Below are 22,699 nucleotides of genomic sequence, written 5' to 3' on the forward strand. Positions count from 1 at the left end.
ATGTTGACTGCCAAGCAACTGGGGCATTAAAGACACTTACATTTGGGTCTAAAACTACACCAGAACTGGACAAGATTTGTGGAATGAAAAGCATCTATAATAAGGTCAGAAATGTTGACTGCCAAGCAGCTGGGGCATTGACATCGGAAAGAGTACTTCTCAGCCAAAATTTTAAGGCCATCATTACATTGAAATTGCCCAATCTGCAAAAAAAAAAACCCAATATGGTGGCATGTTGAAATATTAGTTTTTCAATGATTTTGAACTTTTGCTTCACATTCTTCATCAAAAATGAAAAGATAAAATGTGTCCCAACAGAATGAACTAGAGACTCGATCTCGACAATTCAGGTAAACATGAAAACTCCAATTTCCATCGCCATGCCACAAAAGCAATGAAGAACTTTCGTGTTGATAGAGTGGATACCTGTGGACCATAGAACAACTACAGGGGACAACGAATGCCCACAAACTCAGTCGTTTTCATAAATAACATCCGTGAAAGGAAATAAGCATGGCCGTTGCTTGCAAGAATGGTTGAAACTGACAGCTGCATAAATAACTTGACCAGCTCTAAGCATTACAGAAATAAAGTCTCAACCATAGACGACGAAAAGAATAATAGGGAAAAAAGAAAGCTGAAAGAACCGATTATTGCCAACAAAAGCCCTAAACTAAGCGGAAATGTGATCAAAGAAAATTCTGAAGGAAAACATTTTGGGTATGGAGACAAAGATGTTCAACATGCTACTTACACCTACATTAGATGGACGTTTTCTAAGTTCATCTGCAAGACCATCAACAGATTTCATGTGGAAACTACCAGACAAGTCACTCTAATTTGAGAAATAATTATGTTAACCTGCAACACATCCACATCCAACAAGAGACTAATGATAAAAAGCAAAATAACCCTAAAATGGTGACCATATCAAATGTTCAGAAAATACATGAATACAAAGAATTGAATTACATCTAGCAGAATACTCATACCAATTTAGGTGATACACATAATGAAGTCAGAGAACTGGAGAACTGCCAGAGAATTCACTCTAATTTGAGAAATAATTATGTTAACCTGCAACATATCCAATAAGGGAATAATGATTAAAAAAATCTACAATGGTGACCAAATTCAATGTCCGGAAAATACATAAATATAAAAAGAACTGAATTATATCTGGCAGAATAATGAAGTCGGAGAACATGAATGGGATATCAAAACAAAACATGAATATTTTTTATCCGAATATTTTATCGGAATACTTGATCACCTATATGCGGGTATCAAAATTAATCTGTCTTTTTGAAACATTAGCCTTACCCCTCCTCCTATACCAAGACTGCATAAAGAAACTTGTTGAGAGTAAAATGTGATTGATAGAACCATTGAAACAATAACTGCAAGCAAATGCGGAATCAGAAAAGAAGAGAATGAAGAATCATATAAATTAAGGAATAAGGAGGCTTAAGGAATTATGAAAAGATAGATTAATATAATGATCAGTTGATAACACTTATAAACAATTGTACTTCTCCATATCAATGAACCATGAAATGCCACGAGTTAGAAACTTGGAGGACATATAACCCAAGTCAACCTTAGATAATTCATTGACCTCACATGGGCAGTGGACAATGATTTACCGAAAAAGTTTGTGACAGGAAACTAAAGAGAGACTGAAGAGATTCACACCGAAAACAAACAAAATAGACCACCATAGCAATCACTACAACTGTAACTTTTGCGTTTACCAGAGAAGTATGTGTCAGCCCCCCAGTAAGCTTGCGTATTATGCTGTTGACCACCCCCCAACTTTTCTTAAAAAGCAGTTAAAACACCATATTAAAATGGTTAAAAAGCAGTTAAAACACCATATTAAAATGGTACTTCTAGATTTTTAAAGAACTTCTACCAACTCATTCTCAACGGCTACACTCGTAATTAGTTTTAGGTTTATGGGTTGAGTCATTGCAGGAATGACCTGGATAGAGTTTCCAAAAACTCCACTCTCTTATGAATCACGGGAATCAATCAATATCAAATACAAATCACACATTCCTAGGTGTGGTAGCAAATCCAAATTAAGCACCGTCACATTCCATATTTACCTCCACATTCCTTGGAGAAATTTGAAAAGCCCGACTACAATCTCGTCGACAGTACTGTAAAAGACCTAGTTTCTGGTGTAGCATGAACACATACAACACATCAATGTGTAATTAAAGAAACATGTTCGGAATTAGAAACTATAACATAACAAACAAAATACTTTCTTGGTTTCAACTTGTTTTCTTATATTTTCGACGCATTCTCCCTCAGACACCTTCTACAATTCCTTGGTTTAGCTACATGATCCTTCTCTTCTGCTCCATCTGTAATCCTTGCGTAAAAAACTATTATCAACTTAATAAGATTTGTTTCAAGTTATTAAACTTATAACATTAATATATCATGGTCAAAAGAACAAAAAATTATTGACATATTGAACAACAAAAATTCATATTTCGAACATCTATGTGACAATTCAATACAAATACCTAGTTTGGGGGGGGGGGGGGGTGGAGATTATACAATGCACCTGAAACAAAAATGCCCGATTCATGTCAAAGTTGCAACAAGATTTCTGTCAATGTCATCGTCTATTGGAGCAAGGCACAGTGCCTATAATTATGATATGGAGAAAGCGTGAAAATAATCTGTCATGTTCTTATTACAAGAAATACACAGATATGGTGGTGTCCTCATGTCTTGAGGGTGAGATCATAATACCTGGGAGTCACAACTCACCGCTTTGGTGTAATCTACACAAAGATAGCATTGGTTGCCCATTTGCTTGAATGCCAAAGCAGCATCTTTATTCTTTGCACAAAGAACATTCTTATGATCTGACAATTCTCTAATCATCTAGTGAAGTCAAAAAATTTTGAAAAATTAAAAGTGAAAGAAATAAGGCATTCATCAAAAGCGACATAGTTAATTTTCAAATGTGGAGAATATTTTTTTTAAAAATGACTCACTTGGTAGAATTGGGGCAAATGACTAAAGAAATTCGTGAAGTGAAGAAGAGAGAAAGAAGGATCGTTAGGACTCTAGCTGCCACCATCAGCTTCAGACTGCCTTGGAACTACAGATTTCAACTTAACACATTCTGAGGTTGAATTGTCCAACCTTACCGACTGCTTAGCTGTTCTTCCCCTCACAGAGCAATTAACAATATATAACATGTTTTCAACAAGCATTAAATGAATGAATTCACAAAATGTATTTAAGAACGTAAAATTGCATGAACCAAAAGTGAAATTCTCAGTTTTATTCAACAATGAACAACTCTTGCCTAAACCAAGCAACGCCACAACGAACCAACCAAACCCTAAGAAAAGCAATTATTAAAATTCCAAAAATAAAGAGAGACCCAAAGAGCTTAATTGGATTCTCGAGCTATGCTTTTGGCAGAGTTAAAATTTCAGTTTTAATCACAAAGGAAATCACCCCTTGCTTAAACCAAAGAAAAGCCAACACCAACAGTTGACCAAACCCTAAAAAACCCGATAATTAAAATTCCAAAAACTTTAGATAAAACACAAGGACCCGAAGAGTTTGACAATTGTGCAATTCTAAGTTTAACTTAGGAACCACCCTTGCCTAAGCCTAGCCACACAAAACCAAACCCCTAAAAAAACCCCGATTATCAATATTCCAAAAGCAAAAAGAGAACACAAAATCCAAAGATTTTGACTAGAGTGAAATTCAGGGTTTTTTTCATGCAAGGAATCACCCTTGCCTAAACCAAGATAGGCCACAGCCAACCAAGCCCTAAAAAAACCCAAACATCAAAATTCCAAGAAAACAAGAGAAAAAATAAAAGAATCCGAAAAGTCTGACATAGTGACATTCTCAGTTTTATCATGCAAGGAATCACCCTTGCCTAAACCAAGCCAAGCCACATCAATCCAAACCCCTAAAAAAAAATTTATCAAAATTCCAGCAAAAAAAAAAGATAAAACCCAAAATACAAAGAGTTTGACTAGAGTGAAATTCTCAGTTTTATTAATGCAAGGAATCACCCTTGCCTTAACCAAGCCAAGCCACATCAATCCAAACCCCTAAAAAACTCAATTTATCAAAATTCCTGAAAAAAGAGAGAGAACACAAAATCCAAAGAGTTTGACTAGAGTGAAATTCTCAGTTTTATTAATGCAAGCCAAGCCAAGTCACATCAATTGAAACCCCTAAAAAAAAATTTTCTCAAAATTCCAGAAAAAAAGAAGACCGAACACAAAATCCAAAGAGTTTGACTAGAGTGAAAGTCTCAGTTTTCTTAATGCAAGGAATCACCACCCAAGCCACAACCAAGCCAAGCCACATCAATCCAAACCCCTAAAAAAACTCAATTTAAAAGAGAGAACACAAAATCCAAAGAGTTTGACTGGAGTGAAATTCTCAATTTATTAATGCAAGGAATCACCCTTGCCTAAAACGAGCCAAGTCACATCAATCCAAACCCCAAAAAAAACACAATTTATCAAAATTCCAGAAAAAAGAGAGAGAGAGAGAGAGAGAACACAAAATCCAAAGAGTTTGACTAGAGTGAAATTCTCAGTTTTATTAATGCAAGGAATCACCCTTGCCTAAACCAAGCCAAGCCACATCAATCCAAACCCCTAAAAAAACAAAATTTATCAAAATTCCAGCAAAAATAAAGAGAGAACACAAAATCCAAAGAGTTTGACTAGAGTGAAATTCTCAGTTTTATTAATGCAAGGAATCACCCATGCCTAAAACCAAGCCAAGCCACATCAATCCAAACCCCTAAAAAACACAATTTATCAAAATTCCAGAAAAAAGAGGGAACACAAAATCCAAAGAGTTTGACTAGAGTGAAATTCTCAGTTTTATCAATGCAAGGAATCACCCTTGCCTAAACCAAGCCAAGTCACATCAATCCAAACCCCTAAAAAACACAATTTATCAAAATTCCAGAGGAAAAAAAAAAGAGAGAACAAAATCCAAAGAGTTTGACTAAGTGAAATTCTCATTCTTATTCATGCAAGGAATCACACCCTTGCCTAAATCAAGCCAAGCCACACCAAACCAAACCCCTAAAAAAACTCAATTATCAAAATTCCAAAAACAAAGAGAGAGAGAGAGGGAAAAAAAAACCCAAATAATTTGACTAGAGTGAAATTCTCTATTTTCTTCATGCAAGGGAACCATCCTTACCTAAATAAACCAAGACAAGCCACACCTAACCAAACATCCTTAAGAAACCCAAATCTCAAAATTCCAAAAACAGAGGGGGAAAAACACAAACCCAAAGAGTTTAACTAGAATGACATACTAGTTTTATTCAAGCAAGGAACCACCCTTGCCTAAATCAAGCCAAGCCACACCAAACAAAACCCTAAGAAAACATGATTACCAAAAACCGTATATATAAAAAAAAAAAAACCAAACACAGCTTGATTGGTTTAGCTTATTCAAGCAAGGAACCATCCTTGCCTAAACCAAGCAAAGCCACACCAAACAAAACCCCACGAAAACATGATTACGAAAATACCAAAAAAAAATAGATTAAAAAAAACCAAACAGCTTTGTTGGTTTAGCTTATTCATGCAAGGACCACCCTTGCCTAAACCAAGCCAAGCAACAAAGAACAAAACCCAAAGAAAACTCAATTATTGCCCAAAAAAATTGATTAGAATGAGATTTTCAGTTTAGGCAAATAACCACCTTGCCTAAACAAAGCCAAGCCACACTGGAAAAAACCAAGCAAAGTCAATCCAAAAAAGACCCCAATACAAATATGGAACATTGAAAAAAAAAATTCAAATAGAAACGACAAATTCACCAAAATTGGGACCAATCTGATTATTAAACGTGGCAAGAAAATTGAGAGCAAATATTTGTATACAGAAACAAAAATTGAGACGACAAAAAGAAGACCACTGAATTGAATTGAAAATAAAAATTAAGACGAAACCCTAATTTTATGAAAACACAAAACTGAGACTGTAGGTAGAAAAAACGAAACCGAATGAGAGAGAAAACAAAAAGAATACCACTGATTTGGCCAAATCCAAACAAAAATTGAGATAAACTCTGATTTAACAAAACCCAAAACTAAGATCATAGCGTCTGAAAAACGAAACCCTAATTCGACTTAAAAAACAAAGGATTAGGTCACCTTCATTCAAGCCAGAGCATAAACGTCTTCGCCTCTTCTCTCCTGTCTTCTAATTTGGCTCGTCGCGACAACGAGTGTTCCTAATTCGACTGCGAAGATGTTACCGTTGAAGCCCCGTGGCCCGCTATATCTAGTGTGTGTTTTAGGCAAGATAGGTCGGTTGATTGAGTGAAGATGTTACCGTTGAAGCCCCGAGGCCCGCCATATATATGTGTCTTCGGCAAGGGTCGGTTTTATTTTCAAGTTTTAATCGCGTCCTTTTAGGGTTTACGAATACGAGATAAAAGGTCAATTGTTAGAAAAACATTTAAATGACACGTAGATAAAATAGCCTCCCAAGTGTCAGGTAAGCAGCGCCAGCGCATTGGGCTACTCTTAGCGGATCCAATGATGGGTTGGGTTTTATATATAGTTGCTTGGTCCAAAAATATAGGCCCAAAACCAATGGGCCTACGTTATTGAGTCCTCGTCTTAGACAGCAGATTAACTACCAGTCATTTTCCCCATTTTGTTAAACCTTGTTTTGACCCCCAAAGTCGAACATACGAAAATCTAGGGTGGCAAAAAAAAATCGATTATAAATCTAATGACATCACGTGTTTACAAAATATTTATTTGTTTGATCCCAAACCTGGATTGAATTTCTGACGTATTTAATTAACCAAATTTGGATTTGTTTAAATATAAACAAGTAAACCGAATAATAATCTAATCCGGCTTAAGATCTGGACAAGATTTCTGTATTTGGACCCAGTTTTAAATTGAACAAAAACATTTTGTTTAAACCCAGATTTCAAAATATAATTTATATTCAAATTTGATTTATTTGATCATCCAAATCAGACAGTATTTTGCCCCTATGCCAAAACCAATAAATGTTTTGCTCGAGATTAAGACACATAAACCAATAATAAAGGGCACGTACTTTTCTATCCAACAAAAAAAAAAGAGCAAGTACTTTTAGTTTCTTTACCTTATGTCCATAACAAAACAGTGAAAGATCAAGTCAGGGAAATTAATGTGACAAGACGATGATACAATATTATCTGAAATTCTCTAGAGCTAAACATCTAAATCCCAATTCATACGTGAAAGATCCAGTTACAAGTCATAACCCAGAGAAAAGCTCCACAAACTATCTTTAATGCTAAACTATCCTTTCTTCCTCCTCCATCACTCTTTGCTTCAGCACTTGAACCATCAATGTTACCACTGGAACTCCCTTCAATTTAAAACCAAATCTCAGGCATCAAAAACAACAATTGTATTTTTATTTTTTTGGTACATAGAACTCACACGCATGCAATACATACTCACAAACATGCAACAACAAACACTCACAAATACGAATGGTTAGATAGTTGAGCTGAACACTAGCTTGTCAATAATAATTGTATTTATTGAGACTGTGAGAGTACTCTCATTTTGAATGAGACAGAAAAACCTTTTTTTTTTGGTAATGAGGAATCACGTAATCCAACATGGTTTTCAGCAACTGAGTGGACTAGAACAGTTCATAACACGTTAGCGAGAAGTAAGACTAAACCAAAACTCATGTGTGTAGGGGCCTAAAAGTGGGACAAGTCCACAGAATCATGATTCTATAAAGAAATATCTCAATTGGTTGGTTGGTTAGGGCACCATAAACCCTAAGTCCGAAAAAATAGTCAACTAGACTAACGTGAAGTGATTAATTAGACAGAAACACCCCAATTGGGTTTTGCTAAATTTGTGTTACCTGTATTGGTAAGCGCTGCTGGGCCACTTATACTTTTCCCCGAAGCGGAGTTGGCATATTCTTCAAACACCTCAGCGTCCGCTGATTTTGGTGCCAAGTGCAGAAGATCTGAACCCACAAAACACCAATCAAACAATCTCAGTAGTGTCAAAAAGAAAGAAAGAAAGCAGAAAGAAATCTCATGATTTTATATATATACTTGCTTACCAATGCATTTGGTCAGATTAAAAGGTGAATGGCAAGAACTAGGAAGTGTGGCTGCAAGTGTGGCATTCACTTTGAGACCAAGTTTTGGATCATTTCGATCTTTGATTAAGATGCAGAGGCACTTCATGCTCTTATCAACTACTTGTTTAAGCCCACTACAGCACTCTGGAGTTGGTGCTTTGGCTTCTCCACCCACATATGGCAGACATGTGGATAGCCCCACTAGTTGCTCTCCACACTCTGCTCTGTCTTGCTCTTCGTTTGAGCTTGCAAGCCCAGTTACCATGATCAACACCATCATCAACCACAATCCATTGCTTGAGCCCATTTTTATGTTTTTGAACAATTGAGGCAAATCTCGCTCTCAAACGAGCTAGGACACGGGTGGAGGCTATCAATGGGTGCCCAAAAATAGAACAAAAAAATTGTTAAGAGAAAAAAGAGAAGTTCTGGAATTATGGAGAAGAGAAGAACAGGAGATGGGGTGTGGTGTCGGTGTTTGTTACCATATATAAAAGTATGTAGGTGTGGTTACGAAAAACTCTAACGTGACCTTGTCTCTCTCCACATATGTTTGCTCTTTAAACATATGACATGGATTGATGGTCCGTGCGCACAGACGTTTCTCACGTGATGACAAGGTAAGTTGGATCAAAGCTCAATGCGTGATTACAACGGTATTCCTTCCAATGAGAGTTGAAATCAGTACTTTCTTGATCCATACAATTTGAAACCAGATAGATTCGTCGCTAAACTATCACTCAAGTGGCTAACGTGACTTTTATCGCATAAAGCGCAAATAATATTTTGTGTTTTGAGGGTACTTACCAACCCAAAGTAGGAACCTTATTTGGTACTGCTATAAAACCATACCAAAGTATAATTTATGAAATCATTCACCATTCAAGACAAAAACGTCTATAAACAAATTAAGTTATTGTCTGCTTATAAAAGTAAACAAAGAAGTTATTATTGTCTTGTTATATATGTGTTTTCTTCTAAATGTTGTATCTCAGCTTTTGCAAAAGCACATCTATTTTGTTTTGGCAACCCGTGATGGTTTTGATTAATCCGTGATTATATAGCCAAATTAATCAACGTGATGTTCGAACCACAAGGAAAAAATTCTTCTCTTGGTCACATTAATTATATGCTGTTGTGTTAAAACTGTCACAATATTCATTTATCACATACCCACCTTATTACGTATAGTCTCGTGCAATGCACAGAGGACAATTAGTTGTTTTTAGCGTGTAGGAGGATTCAAACCTTCAACCAATTTGAAATCCGTACAAGAGACTACGACTTGTGCATATATGGAATTGATAGAAACCTGTTTCTGCCATGGCCATAATTTTATTTCCTGGGTCCATTTTCATGTCCTTTTATGATAACCAAACAGTTGGGGAAATTAATGATGGAAGTGGAATTCTAAAATGAAAAGATGACCATACAATATGTTCTTGATAAAATTAAGATAAAACATGAAAACCCAATCTCAAATGTGAAAGATAATCAAGTGTGAGGCCAATATCAAAGCTCCACAACCACAAAACATCTTTAATGCCAAGCTTTCCCTTCTCCCTCCACCATTGCCAGCAGTGGAATCCCCTTCAGTCCAAACCAAATCAGAATTATATAGAATCCACACACACACACACATGGTGTCTAAAAATCCAATTACATTAAACTAATGAGATTGTGTGTTTGGTTAACACATATACTCGATTTGGTAGTACCCAAATTCGAGTTACCATCCCGTTACTTAAAAAAAAAATGTACCTGTGGTGGTAATTGTGGTATTTTTCCCTGCAGTGATATTTGCAAATTCCTTGAACATCTTAGCATCTGTTGAGTTAGGTGCTAAGTGGAGAAGATCTGAATCCATAAACCAAATTTGATTATGGTGACATACATATATATATATACACATATATGTGTGTGTGTGTGAACTTACCGATGCACTCAGTTATATTTGCAGAAGCATGGCAAGTATTAGGAAGAGTTGCTGCAAGAGTGGCATTGACTTTGAGGCCAAGTTTTGGATCATCTCTATCTTTAATTAGGACGCAGAGGCATTTCCTGCTCTTATCAAGCACTTGTTTAAGCCCACTACAGCAGTCTGGAGTTGGTGCTTCGGTCTGTCCACCCACATAACTCAGGCAAGGGGCTAGCCCAACTAGTTTGTCTGCACATTCAGCTCTGTCTTGCTCCACATCTGACCTTGCTAACCCAACCAGCATCAGCACCACAACCAACCACAAACCAATATTGCTTGAACCCATTTTCATTTTTTCTGCTCAAAATGGAAAAGAAAGTGAGATAGAAGAGGTGGATGGGATCATGCACAATATTATGCTTGCTTGGTACCATATATATAGATATTTGTATATATATTACATAGGCTTTTAACATGAATTTTTGTCTCCTAGTGTAAAACCATATATTGTCTTGTCTTTTGCTTTCTGAGGATTCAAGAAAAATAGGGAAAAGACAGGTTTGCAAGTAGAGATTAGCACTAATTGCTAAGGAGATTAACCCAACTGTGTTTTTCCTAACAAAAAAATAAAATAAAATGCATTTAAAGTGATGTTGATCTAAAATTAGAGTTGGCAGTTGGGTTCCTTCATCTATAAATTACAGATAATGACGCGAGTCTTTGCTTTATTTATTACCAATAATGTTTTGTTTTGCAAACTCCACCGGCATTGACGTCTGATTTGTTTTACGTAACCCGTGATAACTTGGATTTTTCTAACCCGTGATTAAACAACAATTAAAATACACCCATGTTTTCACTGTATACACCCTCTCCCTTTTCTTTTTTTTCTCTGTACACCTCCTGGTCCCACCATTAACCCCACATCTTTTATATTTTTAAATTTATTTGGTTGAAAAAACAATATTATTAAAATATAATATTATTAAAAAATAATACTATTGAAATATAATATTAGAATTTTTATTTTAATATTTTATGTTATGATGTGAATTTTTTTGTATGTTTATAATTATTTTAATTTCAATTTTTATGATGTGAATTTTTTTTTGTATATTAATAATGATTTTAGTTTGAATTTTTATGATGTGAATTTTTTTTATGTTTGTAATTATTTTAGTTTGAATTTTTATGAAGTGAATTTTTTTGTAGGTTTATAATCATTTTAGTATGAATTATAATTTTTATGAAATGAATTCTTTTATATGTTTGTAATATATTTGGTTTACCCTTATTATCCGATGACCCCTATTATGATCCAGTGATTTTCATACAAGTATGATTGTGCAACAGAATGGGCGATACCGTATAAAAAACAACTTCATGATTATGAGAAACTTGTTCATTCGATAAATGTATCTTAACCCATTATAGACATAACATTTAATTAATGTGCTTGTATTGATAACAATATTATTTTTTTAATAATATTTTTTTACCAAATATATTAAAAATTATAACCAAATAAATTAGAAATTATAAAATTATAAAAATATAAATATAAATTTTAAAAATATAAAATATAAATTTTAAAAATATAAATTATACAAATATAAAAATATAAATTATAAAATATAAAAGAGGTGGGGTCAGGGGTTTATAGAGAAAAAAAATAAAAAAAAAATTGAGGGGGTATATAGAGTAAAAATATGGGTGCATTTAGACTTTGACCCAAAATAATCAAGGTGGATGTATAGAAGATAGGACAGGACATAAAGTAGACCCCGCTGTAATAAAAATGAGGTAGTTAATCTTACGAATTCAATGGTATTATATTATTTTTTCTGATACAGAGTGTTTGAAATTTATATTCAATGATCCAAAATTTTCATATTTTTTTCATGTTTAATTTAATTTTTATTTGGAACAAAATATATCATTGTACTTATAAACCCAATCAAAACACATTTCAAACTCTATTTTTTTAAAATTGTAGTGGCTTTAGGGCCCCAGCCACTCCATAGAACAGGTACCAAATAATTTAATTTGTGGGCTGTCCTACCCCCGCCCACTTGCCGAGGCCCTTTCCAGACAATATCACTGGAGGATGGCCCACTGGCCCATATTGTGCCTTATTGACGGCTCTCTGAGAAATGATTCAATGTCCTGCCATATGCCACGTGTCACAATCAATTCCGGGTGTTTCGGTTCGAGTTGTCATTGGCGGCTGTCCCGTTTCTGTCCAGGGAGTGAACCGGAGACGGAAGACAGGAAGCCATTTTTGCCTAAAATGAGCGTCAAAATCTGATGTAGTTTAACTGTTTAAGCAGTAACGGGGACCGCGAGCGTGATGACTTCGCACCAAACTCTGGTACTGAAATCGGCAATCATTTCCAGACTTATTGTTTTGGCTCTGATCGTTCTCTGGCGTACCCTCGCCCCTACGAGTCTACGACACCTCCGCTCCTTTAACCGTAGCTGCCCGATCGATTCTCCGTCGGAGACCCAAAGGCGTCCATTGCTCCCGCATCTGTCCTCCGCCATCGAGAGCGGCATCGTTTGGGACAGCGTCTACTTCGTTCCGATCGCCCAATGTGGCTACGAGTACGAGCAGTCCTACGCGTTCCTTCCCCTCTGCATTTCGCTTCTTTCTCTCACAGGTTAGCTTGTCCCACTAATTTCGTCAATCTTAGTAATGCCTTTTTTATTTCGTAATTTGGTTTTGTGAATGTTGTGGGCAACGTTCAGTGTTTGCGTGGCTGGTTCCGCCTATTGGATTTCGGGCGGTGATGGGGTTCTCTGGCTATGTTGTTAGAAATGTCGCTTTTGTTATAGCTGCTGTTTATTTCTACAGGTGAGTTTTGTTGTATATTATAAAAAATTTCATTTTTTTGGTTGTAGTTTTTGATTTTGTCACTCCAACAGACTTTCGGTTGTCATTCTGAAGGACTCTGAAGCTGCATAGCGGTCTTAAATTTTGTTTTGCTTCAATCCAGCTTCTATATTTTATTCATCAATGTAAGCTTTCTTGTGTCCTTGTAGGCGGTAGCTTGTTTGATGTTTGAAAATGAGCTAAATCAAGCATTTTATTGGTCGTTTGATATGCAGATATTCAGAGAGTTTGTATGCGCTATTTTCGGTTGGAGGAGTGTACCATCTAATATCAGGTGTAAATAGTAGTGCTGTTTTTTGGTTTGCTCTCTCTGGTTGTGCAAGATCCAATGGAGTGCTTAACGCTGGTTATTTCTGTTTTAAGACCTTGCATCAGGCTTATGACACTGTATTCCAGAAAAAAGAATGCCTGTGTAGGTATTCATTTTATATAACTGGCTTGTTTTAATAATGGTCAAGCATTTTTGTCTATTATTATGTAAATTACGGACAGCTTGAACATGAAAGTACTTCAGTCTTTTATGTTTGTGCTTTTGTGAATTCATTTTTGTATCCCATTTTATGTCGCATATTGCATTTAGGTTACGGTAGTCGGGAAGACTTAACTTTCATCATTCATGTAGAAAACACCCTGCTGCCAAAGCTAGAAGTTTGAAATTGCAACCTCCTGTCTTGTGTGAGGAGTGTTTCTGTTTATTTAGGGGGCTTGACGAAACATCTTGATTTCAATGTTATTCTTCATGCTTTTTAGATTTTGTGCCTACTCTTGTTTCTTGAGCTCAGTTTTGTTCACTGAAATATGTGCTTACAGCATTCTACACATGCACCTTGGGGTTCCATAAATATAATTTTTCCTGTTGATCTTTGAATTGGTGTTTGACAGTAAGGTGGTAACATGAAGTAGCTATTTCGTTTTCATTTTGAATGTATATGTTGTAAGAAGTTCCATTCCTCATACAGTTATGAGCGGTAAAAGATTTTATCTCGGCAACTTGTTACTTTTGTTCTAGTCAGCAGTGCGGGTTCTCGTTACTGGAGCACTGCATTGCATATGTATCTTTATTCCATTCATTTCCTTTCAAGCATATGGATACCACGATATCTGCTGGGGAAGACCTCTTAATGAAATGAGACCTTGGTGCAAAGTAAGCGTACCATTACTGTGCAGCTATATACAAAGTCACTATTGGTATGTCTTCCTCTAACTACCTGTGATTGATTTGCAACCCAATGAGTAGGGTTGCCCCCCTGCAACTGGGAGTTCTGTTCCTTTCTTCCACGATAGTATTCCTGTCTTTGACATTATCTTACTCATCGTTCCTTTGCCTTTGATTCAGGGGAGTGGGCTTCTTGAGATATTTTCAATTGAAACAGCTGCCAAATTTTGTACTTGCATCGCCAATATTGATTTTGACACTTTGTTCGATTGTCTGCTATGTGAAGTTACGTCATGAAATTGTATTCTCACTGGGTTTTCAAGCTTCTGATGAGGAAAAAGAATCTATGGCTTTGTTTTCTTCTTCAAATTCAATGCAGTTGTCAAAAGTTGCTAGCGTCTACAACAAGAAGAGAGGTATGGGTTCAAAGTTCAAACAGCAGTTGGTTAACACCAGTTTACATGCATTTGTGTGTTGTATGTCGGTCGGTATAATAGAGAGCATGAAATAGTTATTTTAAAGTCACCTGCGGTATGGTTGGTAGTTTATCCTTAACAAAGTACCTAGGTACTGCCTAGACTGGTTAATTTGGTCATTTTAGTTGATATACAACGTTTTTTCTATTCCATCTTCACCATGGCTTTCAATTAAGTAGTTATACCGTTTTATACTTCCTGTAGAGAACCTTTCTATGTTTTTTTGTTTTTTGACTTTGATATGGACAAAATATTGAGTCTTTTTTCTGCTTAAGCAGAATATCGCACACTTAGACAGAGGAAGCAAGTGATGAAGGGAATTAATCTAGTCACAAGCTCAGTGGAACAAAGAGCTATAGGAAAGCCCATTTCTTGTCTGTTTCCGTTCTACCATTTATTTTACATTTGGCATTCATGGCAGCCACAGCATTTTTCATGATGCATGTGCAGGTTAGTCTCTTTGGGTTTATTTCACCTTACAGCTTTTCTTAATATTATGTTTTTTAGATAGTTTATGCCTTTATGGAAGGAAGATGATCAGACAATCCGTCAGCAGCTTTTGCCTAATTACTCTGATTAAGTTTTCTCTGCTTACCAGTTAGTGAAAGCTAGTAATGGGAAAAGTTGAATCATTTTCTTTATGTGATTAAACTCTTCCCAAGGTTGATGGAGCCTCTGGATCTGAATTGCATTCTACCTCTCTCTTTTTCTTTTTCTTTTTTATGAACAAATATTGATTTTAATTGTTAGTTATTTTTCAGCGAGTGGTAGGATTCACACTTTCATAAGGAGTGGCTACCACTAGGCCAAGAGTTCCTTTTTTAAATTGCATTTCTACCATATCTATGAAGATGAATTCAAGCATGGCATTTTGAAAGAATTCAAACTCCACGTTAGTCTTCTCAGTCATGACATCCGTTATAACTCCAAATTTTTTTCTTTCATGAAAGCCAACCAATTTGCATAGAACATACAGAATAACCTTAGCTGTTTCTATGTGTGCGAGCAATCAAATTTGCTGTTATAACTCGTCCTTATAATTCATGGTCCTGCTTACTGCCTTGTTAATGCCAGCTTAAGACATATACATCATGAAGTCACTAAGTTTATTCTATTTTGATTGTTAATTTACAGGTTGCGACACATTTCCTTTCTGCTAGTCCCCCTCTCTATTGGTTTGCATCGTATATAACAAAAATTACTGGCTCTGGTAAGAGATGGAGATATGTGATTTCGGGATACTGCACGGCGTACATTCTTCTGGGCAGTTTGGTGTTTTCAAACTTTTACCATTTCACTTGATATACCGTGAGATTAGTTTCTTGCTTGTCAATATTGCTCCTCAAGCAAGCTTTAGGCATGCACAGAACATGGCAACCAGCTGCTCAAAAATCCTTTCTTGTTCTACTGCTGGAACTCGGAAGCTTAATTGGTAAACCTTCTTCATCGAGGTGGTGTTGCTTTGGGTTACTTGTCAAATGAGCCGTTCAATGAAGCTTGCAATTGTATTGCTACTCAATCAGTTCTGTCAAACCTTCTGTCAGTTTCTACTTTCTAGTTTTGGCATTGGGGGTACACAGCCAGAAGTGGGCGACAGTTTAATGGATCTGGTTGGGGTAGCTAATTTGTTCATGGATTCTCACGGACTCATTGTGAATGGCGAGGTTTTGTCTCTAACCATGATTGAAGCTTTGCGAACACAAATTCTTACTAGAAGAGTGTGCAACCCTTTTATGTCGTGCATTACAGAACGATTTACTATCGGTTTAATTCTTAGAAACATTATCTTCACATATTATGTGGTAACGTGATAGGAACTCAAATTCTTAGAAATAGTCTTTTCATATATTATGTGGCAAGCTGGTAGGAACTCAAATTATAATTAGCTCAGTTAGTTTCTGTTATTTTACCATTAAATAATTCTGTTATGTTTAACAGAAATGCTGAGCCTGGCTTAACAGAGCTTAACAACTGTTATATAACGTTTAGTCTTAGCTATGCAATGTAATCTCTGTATTTTTTTGGGGACAATCTTGATAATGAATTGAAATGAAGAAGTGTTCTTCGTCCTTCCCGTGTTTCTTCTATGTACTTCCCTCTTCTTCCTCATCTTGCTAGGTTTAGGTTGAACGAGGCTATCATAACGTCTATGTACATACTGGATGTTCCCGAACCTGTCTATTGTGGGAATCTTGTGCATGAAGGTTTCACTCTTTTTTTTACCATAGGGCTTCACAGGGCAATTTTTCCTGGACTCCACCCTCATCTACCCTCATCCACCCCCCCGTGAGAATTGAAACTAGTAATCATGATACCTGGACTAATAGCCGAAAATGAAAATCCCTATTCCCTTCCAGTTGAACCAAAAGCAAGAATGCGCGGGTGGGTGGTTTCATCCTAATGGGACCTCGTGGTGAGGCCCATCTTTTGGTCAACCCAATAAGAACACTATTCTCAAGGGAGAATTAAGGCCCAGGACCATTGAGAATGGGAAACCGTATTTGGGCATCTGGCCCATGCCAAAAGCCTAAAACATGCCGCTGTTTAAGCAAGCCATTCCAGTGCAGTCTATATACTTGCTCAAGATACGAGGCCATAGAATTAATGGACTACTCCAGCTCCGGCGAAGCCCCAACCATTCCGAGACCTGAATCTGCAAAACCCTAGGTACTATTCACTCTGTTCCTCCCTCTCTATGCGTATATAGACAAATGTAAGTGTCTGTGGACTGTAATTATTCTTGCAGCGCTGAAAATATGAAATGGTTTTTGCTCGCTTGTTTGCCAATAATTTGAGAGAACGAAAGGAGAACTATGAAGTTGAGTTTTGTTGTTTACTCTTTCACTGAGTGAGAAAATTAAGGTGGCTAGGGTTACTCCGAATGTTTGCGATTCTGTGGATAAAAGGAGTTGTAAAAAATAGGATTTCATGTGAAACGCATTTGTAAAGAGAGAATCTTAATTTTATTTTCATGTGTGTTCGTGTGGGAGAGAATTTTCGATTTAATCGACTTAGTGCTTGATGCTTTAAAATTGACAAATTTTCTTTTCTGCCTTCCTGTAATCATTTTGTGAGGCTTTTGTAAATCGATTGCAGGTCTTCTTTGCAGAGTTATTGCACTAAATTTTCAACCAGAATTCAGAGTTCTTGAACTTAGTTGTCTTTTGGAAATTGTCTTTTTGTTGCCACTTCCTTTTTCGTTTTGTCCTGGATCATATACAATTGAAATTTTGGCCTTTAACGTTTTTCTCTTTTCATCTATCTTCTGGCCGTGGTTTCTGTTTGTCCTAGCGCAACTCTTGTTCACTTTCCAAGTATTGAGGAACTGTTACATTTGTACTTATGAAATTTCTTTTATTATTTTATAAAAAAGGAAATATTCTTTGAAGAGTCGGCTCTACTTGTAAAGTTGAACAAAAAATGTCTTTTAAAGCGTCCTTTGCGTCCTTATGTTGCAAAGATATCAATGCACATGCAACTGTCAATAAATATTTTCTCGTCTCTTATGAGTGTGTGCCTGCATTAGCTATCTAACATTTGTTGATGGACATATATTGCACTGAAATATGAGCCATATATATATGCTATGCGATTGTCCATTACTGTTTCCTTTTCTAGTTGGTCCTCTTATGCTTCAGATTCTCATGCAGATGAGAGAATTGTATCTGTCATATGCAATTTTTTTTTCCTATTTCCGCAGTTGATATAGGAAAAGGGCCTTGGTTGTTAGATCATGCCAGAATTTGTGCATTAAGAAAAAAATTGCTTAAACTCAGTTTTAAGTCTGTCTTTAACGATCAATACTTCCAATGTGACTGATTTTGTATGTATGCAGCATTCCAGCCACAGTCATAAGGAACATTAAGTAGTTATTTGGAAAACAGGGTCATTGCAAAGCTGAATAGACTTCATCCATCGGGCCTTCTCTTTTTAAGATGGCTGCTACTTCATCTGCAGCACCAACTAGTGGCCCAAAAATTTCAATGTTCAGTGCGAAGGCTGGATTTGTTATACCGAGAAACAAGTTGTCTGGTGCATTGGTTCCTACAATTAGAGGTGGAAAAAAGTCGAGAGACAATGATGCTGCCGATGGAGAAAGCTCCAACCAAGTGCAGAGGAAAACAAAGTGGGGCCCTGATCTTACGGAGGATGCCTCTGTCAGAAGGGGAAGAGCCTTAGCCTATCAGGTATTCGGGCAACCTTTTGCTGTTAATACTCTATTTTTGTGCTTCAGAAAGTAACTAAAGCATGGTCCGTTTTCTTTTTTTCTGGTAGTGATTGATTTTCTTGTATTATACCGGTCCACACATTCAATTAAATCTCTCTTCATTTTCAGCAAATCTTTCTGCAAAACCAGCAAAAAAAAGAGGTTTTATAGCTTTCTTTTTTTGTTATCCTTTAGATTTGAATATTTTAGCGAGTTAGAGGCATTTTTAGCCCCTCTTTGTGGGAGGAATATTATTGCTCTGCTGGTGGCAATTGAAGATTTTCCTTTTCCCATTGGGTGCTAAAATGTCAGTGTCTTCCGTGTGAAGTTTCTGATTCCAGGTGCCACTTAGTGATATTACTGCCTTTGTGGTGGTAAAAATTTTGAGCAGACTCGTGTGGATCAAATTACTCAGCAACTAAAGTCAGGAACTCTCGAAGTTGGAGATGTTCAAGACTCATCATTCGATGCTCTACTTGCAAAAGTAGAATCTTCCAGTCCTCAGATTGACAACGAGGTACAATTGTGGTTGTTTTTTCAACTCCCTTCAATTTCTTTGTAACACATTATAGGGAAGTACTTTCCATTTCCATGATCCAATCATTGATAAACATTTTAATTTGTGGATGTAGATGTCAGAACTTTTGAATATCGAAAAGCGGGAGGTGATCAGTAAGTTAGAAAGTTTCTTTTGGATCATATGCTTCTTTTTTGATTTATTGATATTGGAATGATATATTATTCTCGAATCCAGGTGAGATACTTAAATTGAATCCAAGTTACAGGGCCCCAGCTGATTATAAACCTGTTCTAAAAGAGGCCAGAGTTCCTATTCCTGTAAGTCTATTATGAAGCCAGCAGCTTGTTATTCTTCTTATCATTTTCTATTAAAACAATATCTTCTCAACATCTCTATCCCAACGATATCCTTTGATAAATGGTCAGATGGATGGACTTAGCATCTGATACTAAGAAGGTACTTAATAGTCGATACTAAGAAGGTACCATTAAAAAAAATCCCATGCATAGCTTCACCTCTAAGTGCTGTGGCACCCTAGTAGTATATATTCGTAGTAGAAAAGGTATTGAATGGCATGAATGCTTCACAAATTGTAATTAAGCATATATATGTGCTATGTCACATGTAAACCCAACTTATTATTGCATTGGGCAACTCCAAAAACCTGATTGCAATCCCTTTATTACGTTAACTTTTCCTTTCTTATATAAACAGCAATTCTTATGACTTTAAGATGCATGTCTGGCTTTCTAAATTAGGTAGCAAGTTTAATAGAGCCAGCTCAACTAGTTTCTCTTGATGCAAACACTTGTTGCCTCTGCAGGTGAAAGATTATCCTGGATACAATTTTCTTGGTCTTATATTTGGGCCTGGAAGTGGGACTCACAAGCGGCTAGAAAAGGTGAGGGATTTGGCTAATGCTTCTTTTACCTTCACCACCTCGTGTTCAAAATTAAGATACCGAATTTTCAAGTGATTTCCAATTAAAATTTTCATTTTGTGATTTAGGAAACGGGAGCCAAAATAAAAGTTTTTGGCACCAAAGAAAGCAGTGGAGAAAAGGTAACACATATATTGAATATTCAGATATCACTTTCTGGATCGTAGAATATAAATGTCAACATAATCTTCTCTACTTCCATTTCTCTTTCGGTTTACTATTTCATCTCTTTTTTGGCCAAATTAATTTTGTGAATGTTTTACTTCAGAAGCATAGGTTGCAAAGTTTTTGTTCAGGATGTGACTGAATGCTCTAAATGAATTTTGTTGACATTTTCTTCATTTTAGGTTGAAATTTTTCCATCTGATGGGAATGACTTCCAGACTGATTATGAAGAGTTATATATTCTTGTATCAGCTGAGACATTCGAGAGAGTTGATGCAGCCGTTTCTTTAATTGAAATGCTGGTCACCTCAGTATCTGTGAGTTCTGTTATTTGTGATTTGGATGAAAGTTTTCTTTACATCGTATTTGTTGTTTAGTTTATGTTGTTGCTTACATTTTCATTCATTATTTTGGTAAATTTTTGTCCGTGTTTCTTCTTGTTTTTCCAAGAGCTTATTATGACATTGTCATTGCATTTTACACAGGGAAATTTAGCTGCGGTTTCTGTATCTGCTTCCCTTCCCGTGGATAATGCAACTCAAGGCCAGGATTCAGCTACTCACCCAACAGTCATAAACCAGGCAGTGGTGCATCCGGTGGTCCCACTTGCCCCAACTCCATCACAGGGTCAGCTCCTGTTTTCTGGCCCTTCTCAAATTCCTTTGCAATTCTCTTCTGGCTTGTACTCCCCTCAGGACTTTTCAGCGCCAATTCGGAGCAATCCTGTAAATATGCAGCCTTCTCCTTTCAATCCCTCTGCTATGCCTTCATTGTTTGGACCTGGACCAGCCCCTGCCATTGGATATTATTCTGTTCTCCAAAACCAACATCCATCAACACAAGTTTTGACAAATGCATACATGCCTCGAACTAATCCTCTCAATCATAACTTACCCCCTAGAAACTTTTCCATGCCAGCGCCACAGCCTTCATCAGCTCAATCTAACATTTCAGCACCACTTTCATTTACTGGTAGCCAATCACAGCCTACAGGTCCCATTGGGAGCCAATTAATATCGTCATTTTCGCAACCAGGATCAGGTATTCCTCCACGACCTCTACCTGACCAACCACTAGACCTTGGAGGGAGCTCTTCTGGTTGGTCTAGAAATCCTATGAGTATCCAACCATCTCTTGGTCCAAACAGTTCTGGGCAGTTCACACCACTCATAATTCCTCCTCAGAGACCTCGGCCTGCAAATCCACAGCCAGTCTTTCCATCCATGGTCCCACCTTCAAATACATCCGGATCACATATGGTTATGCCTGTATCCTTTCCATCTGGGTCACCTGCTCCCCAGTCATCCCTTTTTAACTCTGTTCCAACCTCTCAGGTGGGATCTTCACATCCAACACCAGTTGGACTACCTGTTGTGCCTATGGCACCTTCACCAAGTCCATCCATGAACTCTGCATTTGGTTCAACTCCAATTCTGCCACCTATGCCATCCCCACCTATGGCGGCAACTTTGCAGGCAAAAAGTGCGGCAAATTTTACTCCCATTAGACCTATAATGACACAGCATCCAAGTTCTGGTGATTTTACTTTTCAACCTCACAGAACACCAAACCTAGCCTCTCAAATGGGTCCTCGGCCTGGTGGTCACCCTGCAACTCCAGATTCTCCATCTCCGAGACCAATGGTGCAATCACCTGGACCTCAAGCACCACCTTTCCGGTTTTCTCAGCCTGTCATGCAAAGCTTTGTAAGACCACAGATTGGCAACCAGATGGGTCAAGCGATGGCCTCAGTCATGCACAGACCTCCTGCATATCAAGGGCCACAAATGGGAATGGGGAACTTTACTACTGCTCATCAGAGGCACTTAGCTGGTCCAATTCCCCCTAGGCCAGGGAATCATTTACAACTTCAGCAAAATTACCCTACCTCAGTAACTCCAAGAGAAAATTCTGTTGCTTCAAGCCAGCGGTTCAACTGCAATTTTCCAGTTGCACCTGGTAATCCAGCCCCTTTGGGAGGGCAGCAAGTGTATGATCCATTTTCACCCACTTCTGTAGCTGTTCCAGCTCATCAACAAGGAGGTAATGATCCAGAGTCGAAGATCTGATGGCCTCTTTTGGAGTAAAATAGTGATAGTTTCTGTTGACTAAGACATTATTGATCAATAGAACTTATTGGCGAGCAAATAACGTTTCATTATTCCCTGGAATTGTTATATGATTCTATTTGATTATCAGTTAGTTCACTGTGTCCACCATGAATCTCCTTTAGGTCATTTAGACTTGTATTTGTTATCCGAATCAACATAG

At 37.0% G+C, this 22,699-nt stretch overlaps 3 protein-coding genes, 1 long non-coding RNA gene and 1 pseudogene across 6 annotated transcripts; 2 read left to right on the top strand and 3 right to left on the bottom strand.

Moving 5' to 3' along the window:
* Positions 1–877: 877 nt before the first annotated feature.
* LOC120016894 lies at positions 878–6,375 on the bottom strand. Its single transcript, XR_005472060.1, has 5 exons — positions 6,188–6,375; positions 3,021–3,187; positions 2,791–2,907; positions 1,324–1,400; positions 878–1,077 (listed from the first exon to the last, which is right to left on the bottom strand). It is a non-coding gene; the product is annotated as an uncharacterized LOC120016894 (long non-coding RNA).
* Positions 6,376–7,141: 766 nt separating this feature from the next.
* LOC119980020 (non-specific lipid transfer protein GPI-anchored 13-like) lies at positions 7,142–8,654 on the bottom strand. The gene is made up of 3 exons (XM_038822664.1): positions 8,133–8,654; positions 7,926–8,033; positions 7,142–7,409 (listed from the first exon to the last, which is right to left on the bottom strand). Exons 1-3 carry the CDS (start codon positions 8,458–8,460, stop codon positions 7,270–7,272), a joined length of 576 nt encoding a protein of 191 aa, XP_038678592.1. The 5' UTR covers positions 8,461–8,654; the 3' UTR covers positions 7,142–7,269.
* Positions 8,655–9,534: 880 nt separating this feature from the next.
* On the bottom strand, positions 9,535–10,500 carry LOC120017146 (non-specific lipid transfer protein GPI-anchored 6-like). Its single transcript, XM_038870258.1, has 3 exons — positions 10,090–10,500; positions 9,915–10,010; positions 9,535–9,743 (listed from the first exon to the last, which is right to left on the bottom strand). The coding sequence occupies exons 1-3, from the start codon at positions 10,421–10,423 to the stop codon at positions 9,631–9,633; spliced, it is 543 nt and encodes a 180-aa protein (XP_038726186.1). The 5' UTR covers positions 10,424–10,500; the 3' UTR covers positions 9,535–9,630.
* Positions 10,501–12,252: 1,752 nt separating this feature from the next.
* Positions 12,253–16,661, top strand: LOC119980128 (annotated as a pseudogene).
* A 497-nt stretch (positions 16,662–17,158) lies between these two features.
* Positions 17,159–22,635, top strand: LOC120016884 (vegetative cell wall protein gp1). 3 transcript variants are annotated; one of them, XM_038869853.1, is made up of 10 exons: positions 17,159–17,263; positions 18,432–18,783; positions 19,195–19,320; positions 19,436–19,475; positions 19,558–19,640; positions 20,147–20,224; positions 20,332–20,385; positions 20,611–20,745; positions 20,914–21,390; positions 21,448–22,635. In XM_038869853.1, the coding sequence occupies exons 2-10, from the start codon at positions 18,532–18,534 to the stop codon at positions 22,495–22,497; spliced, it is 2,295 nt and encodes a 764-aa protein (XP_038725781.1). In that variant the 5' UTR covers positions 17,159–17,263; positions 18,432–18,531; the 3' UTR covers positions 22,498–22,635. The 3 variants fall into 3 exon arrangements, with proteins under 3 accessions (XP_038725781.1, XP_038725780.1, XP_038725782.1); XM_038869852.1 differs by having other exon boundaries at positions 20,914–22,635; XM_038869854.1 differs by lacking the exon at positions 17,159–17,263 and having other exon boundaries at positions 18,642–18,783; positions 19,132–19,320; positions 20,914–22,635.
* The last annotated feature ends 64 nt before the right edge of the window (positions 22,636–22,699 follow it).

This window comes from Tripterygium wilfordii, chromosome 15 (genome assembly GCF_013401445.1).
Source record: "Tripterygium wilfordii isolate XIE 37 chromosome 15, ASM1340144v1, whole genome shotgun sequence".
Classification (NCBI taxonomy): domain Eukaryota; kingdom Viridiplantae; phylum Streptophyta; class Magnoliopsida; order Celastrales; family Celastraceae; genus Tripterygium; species Tripterygium wilfordii.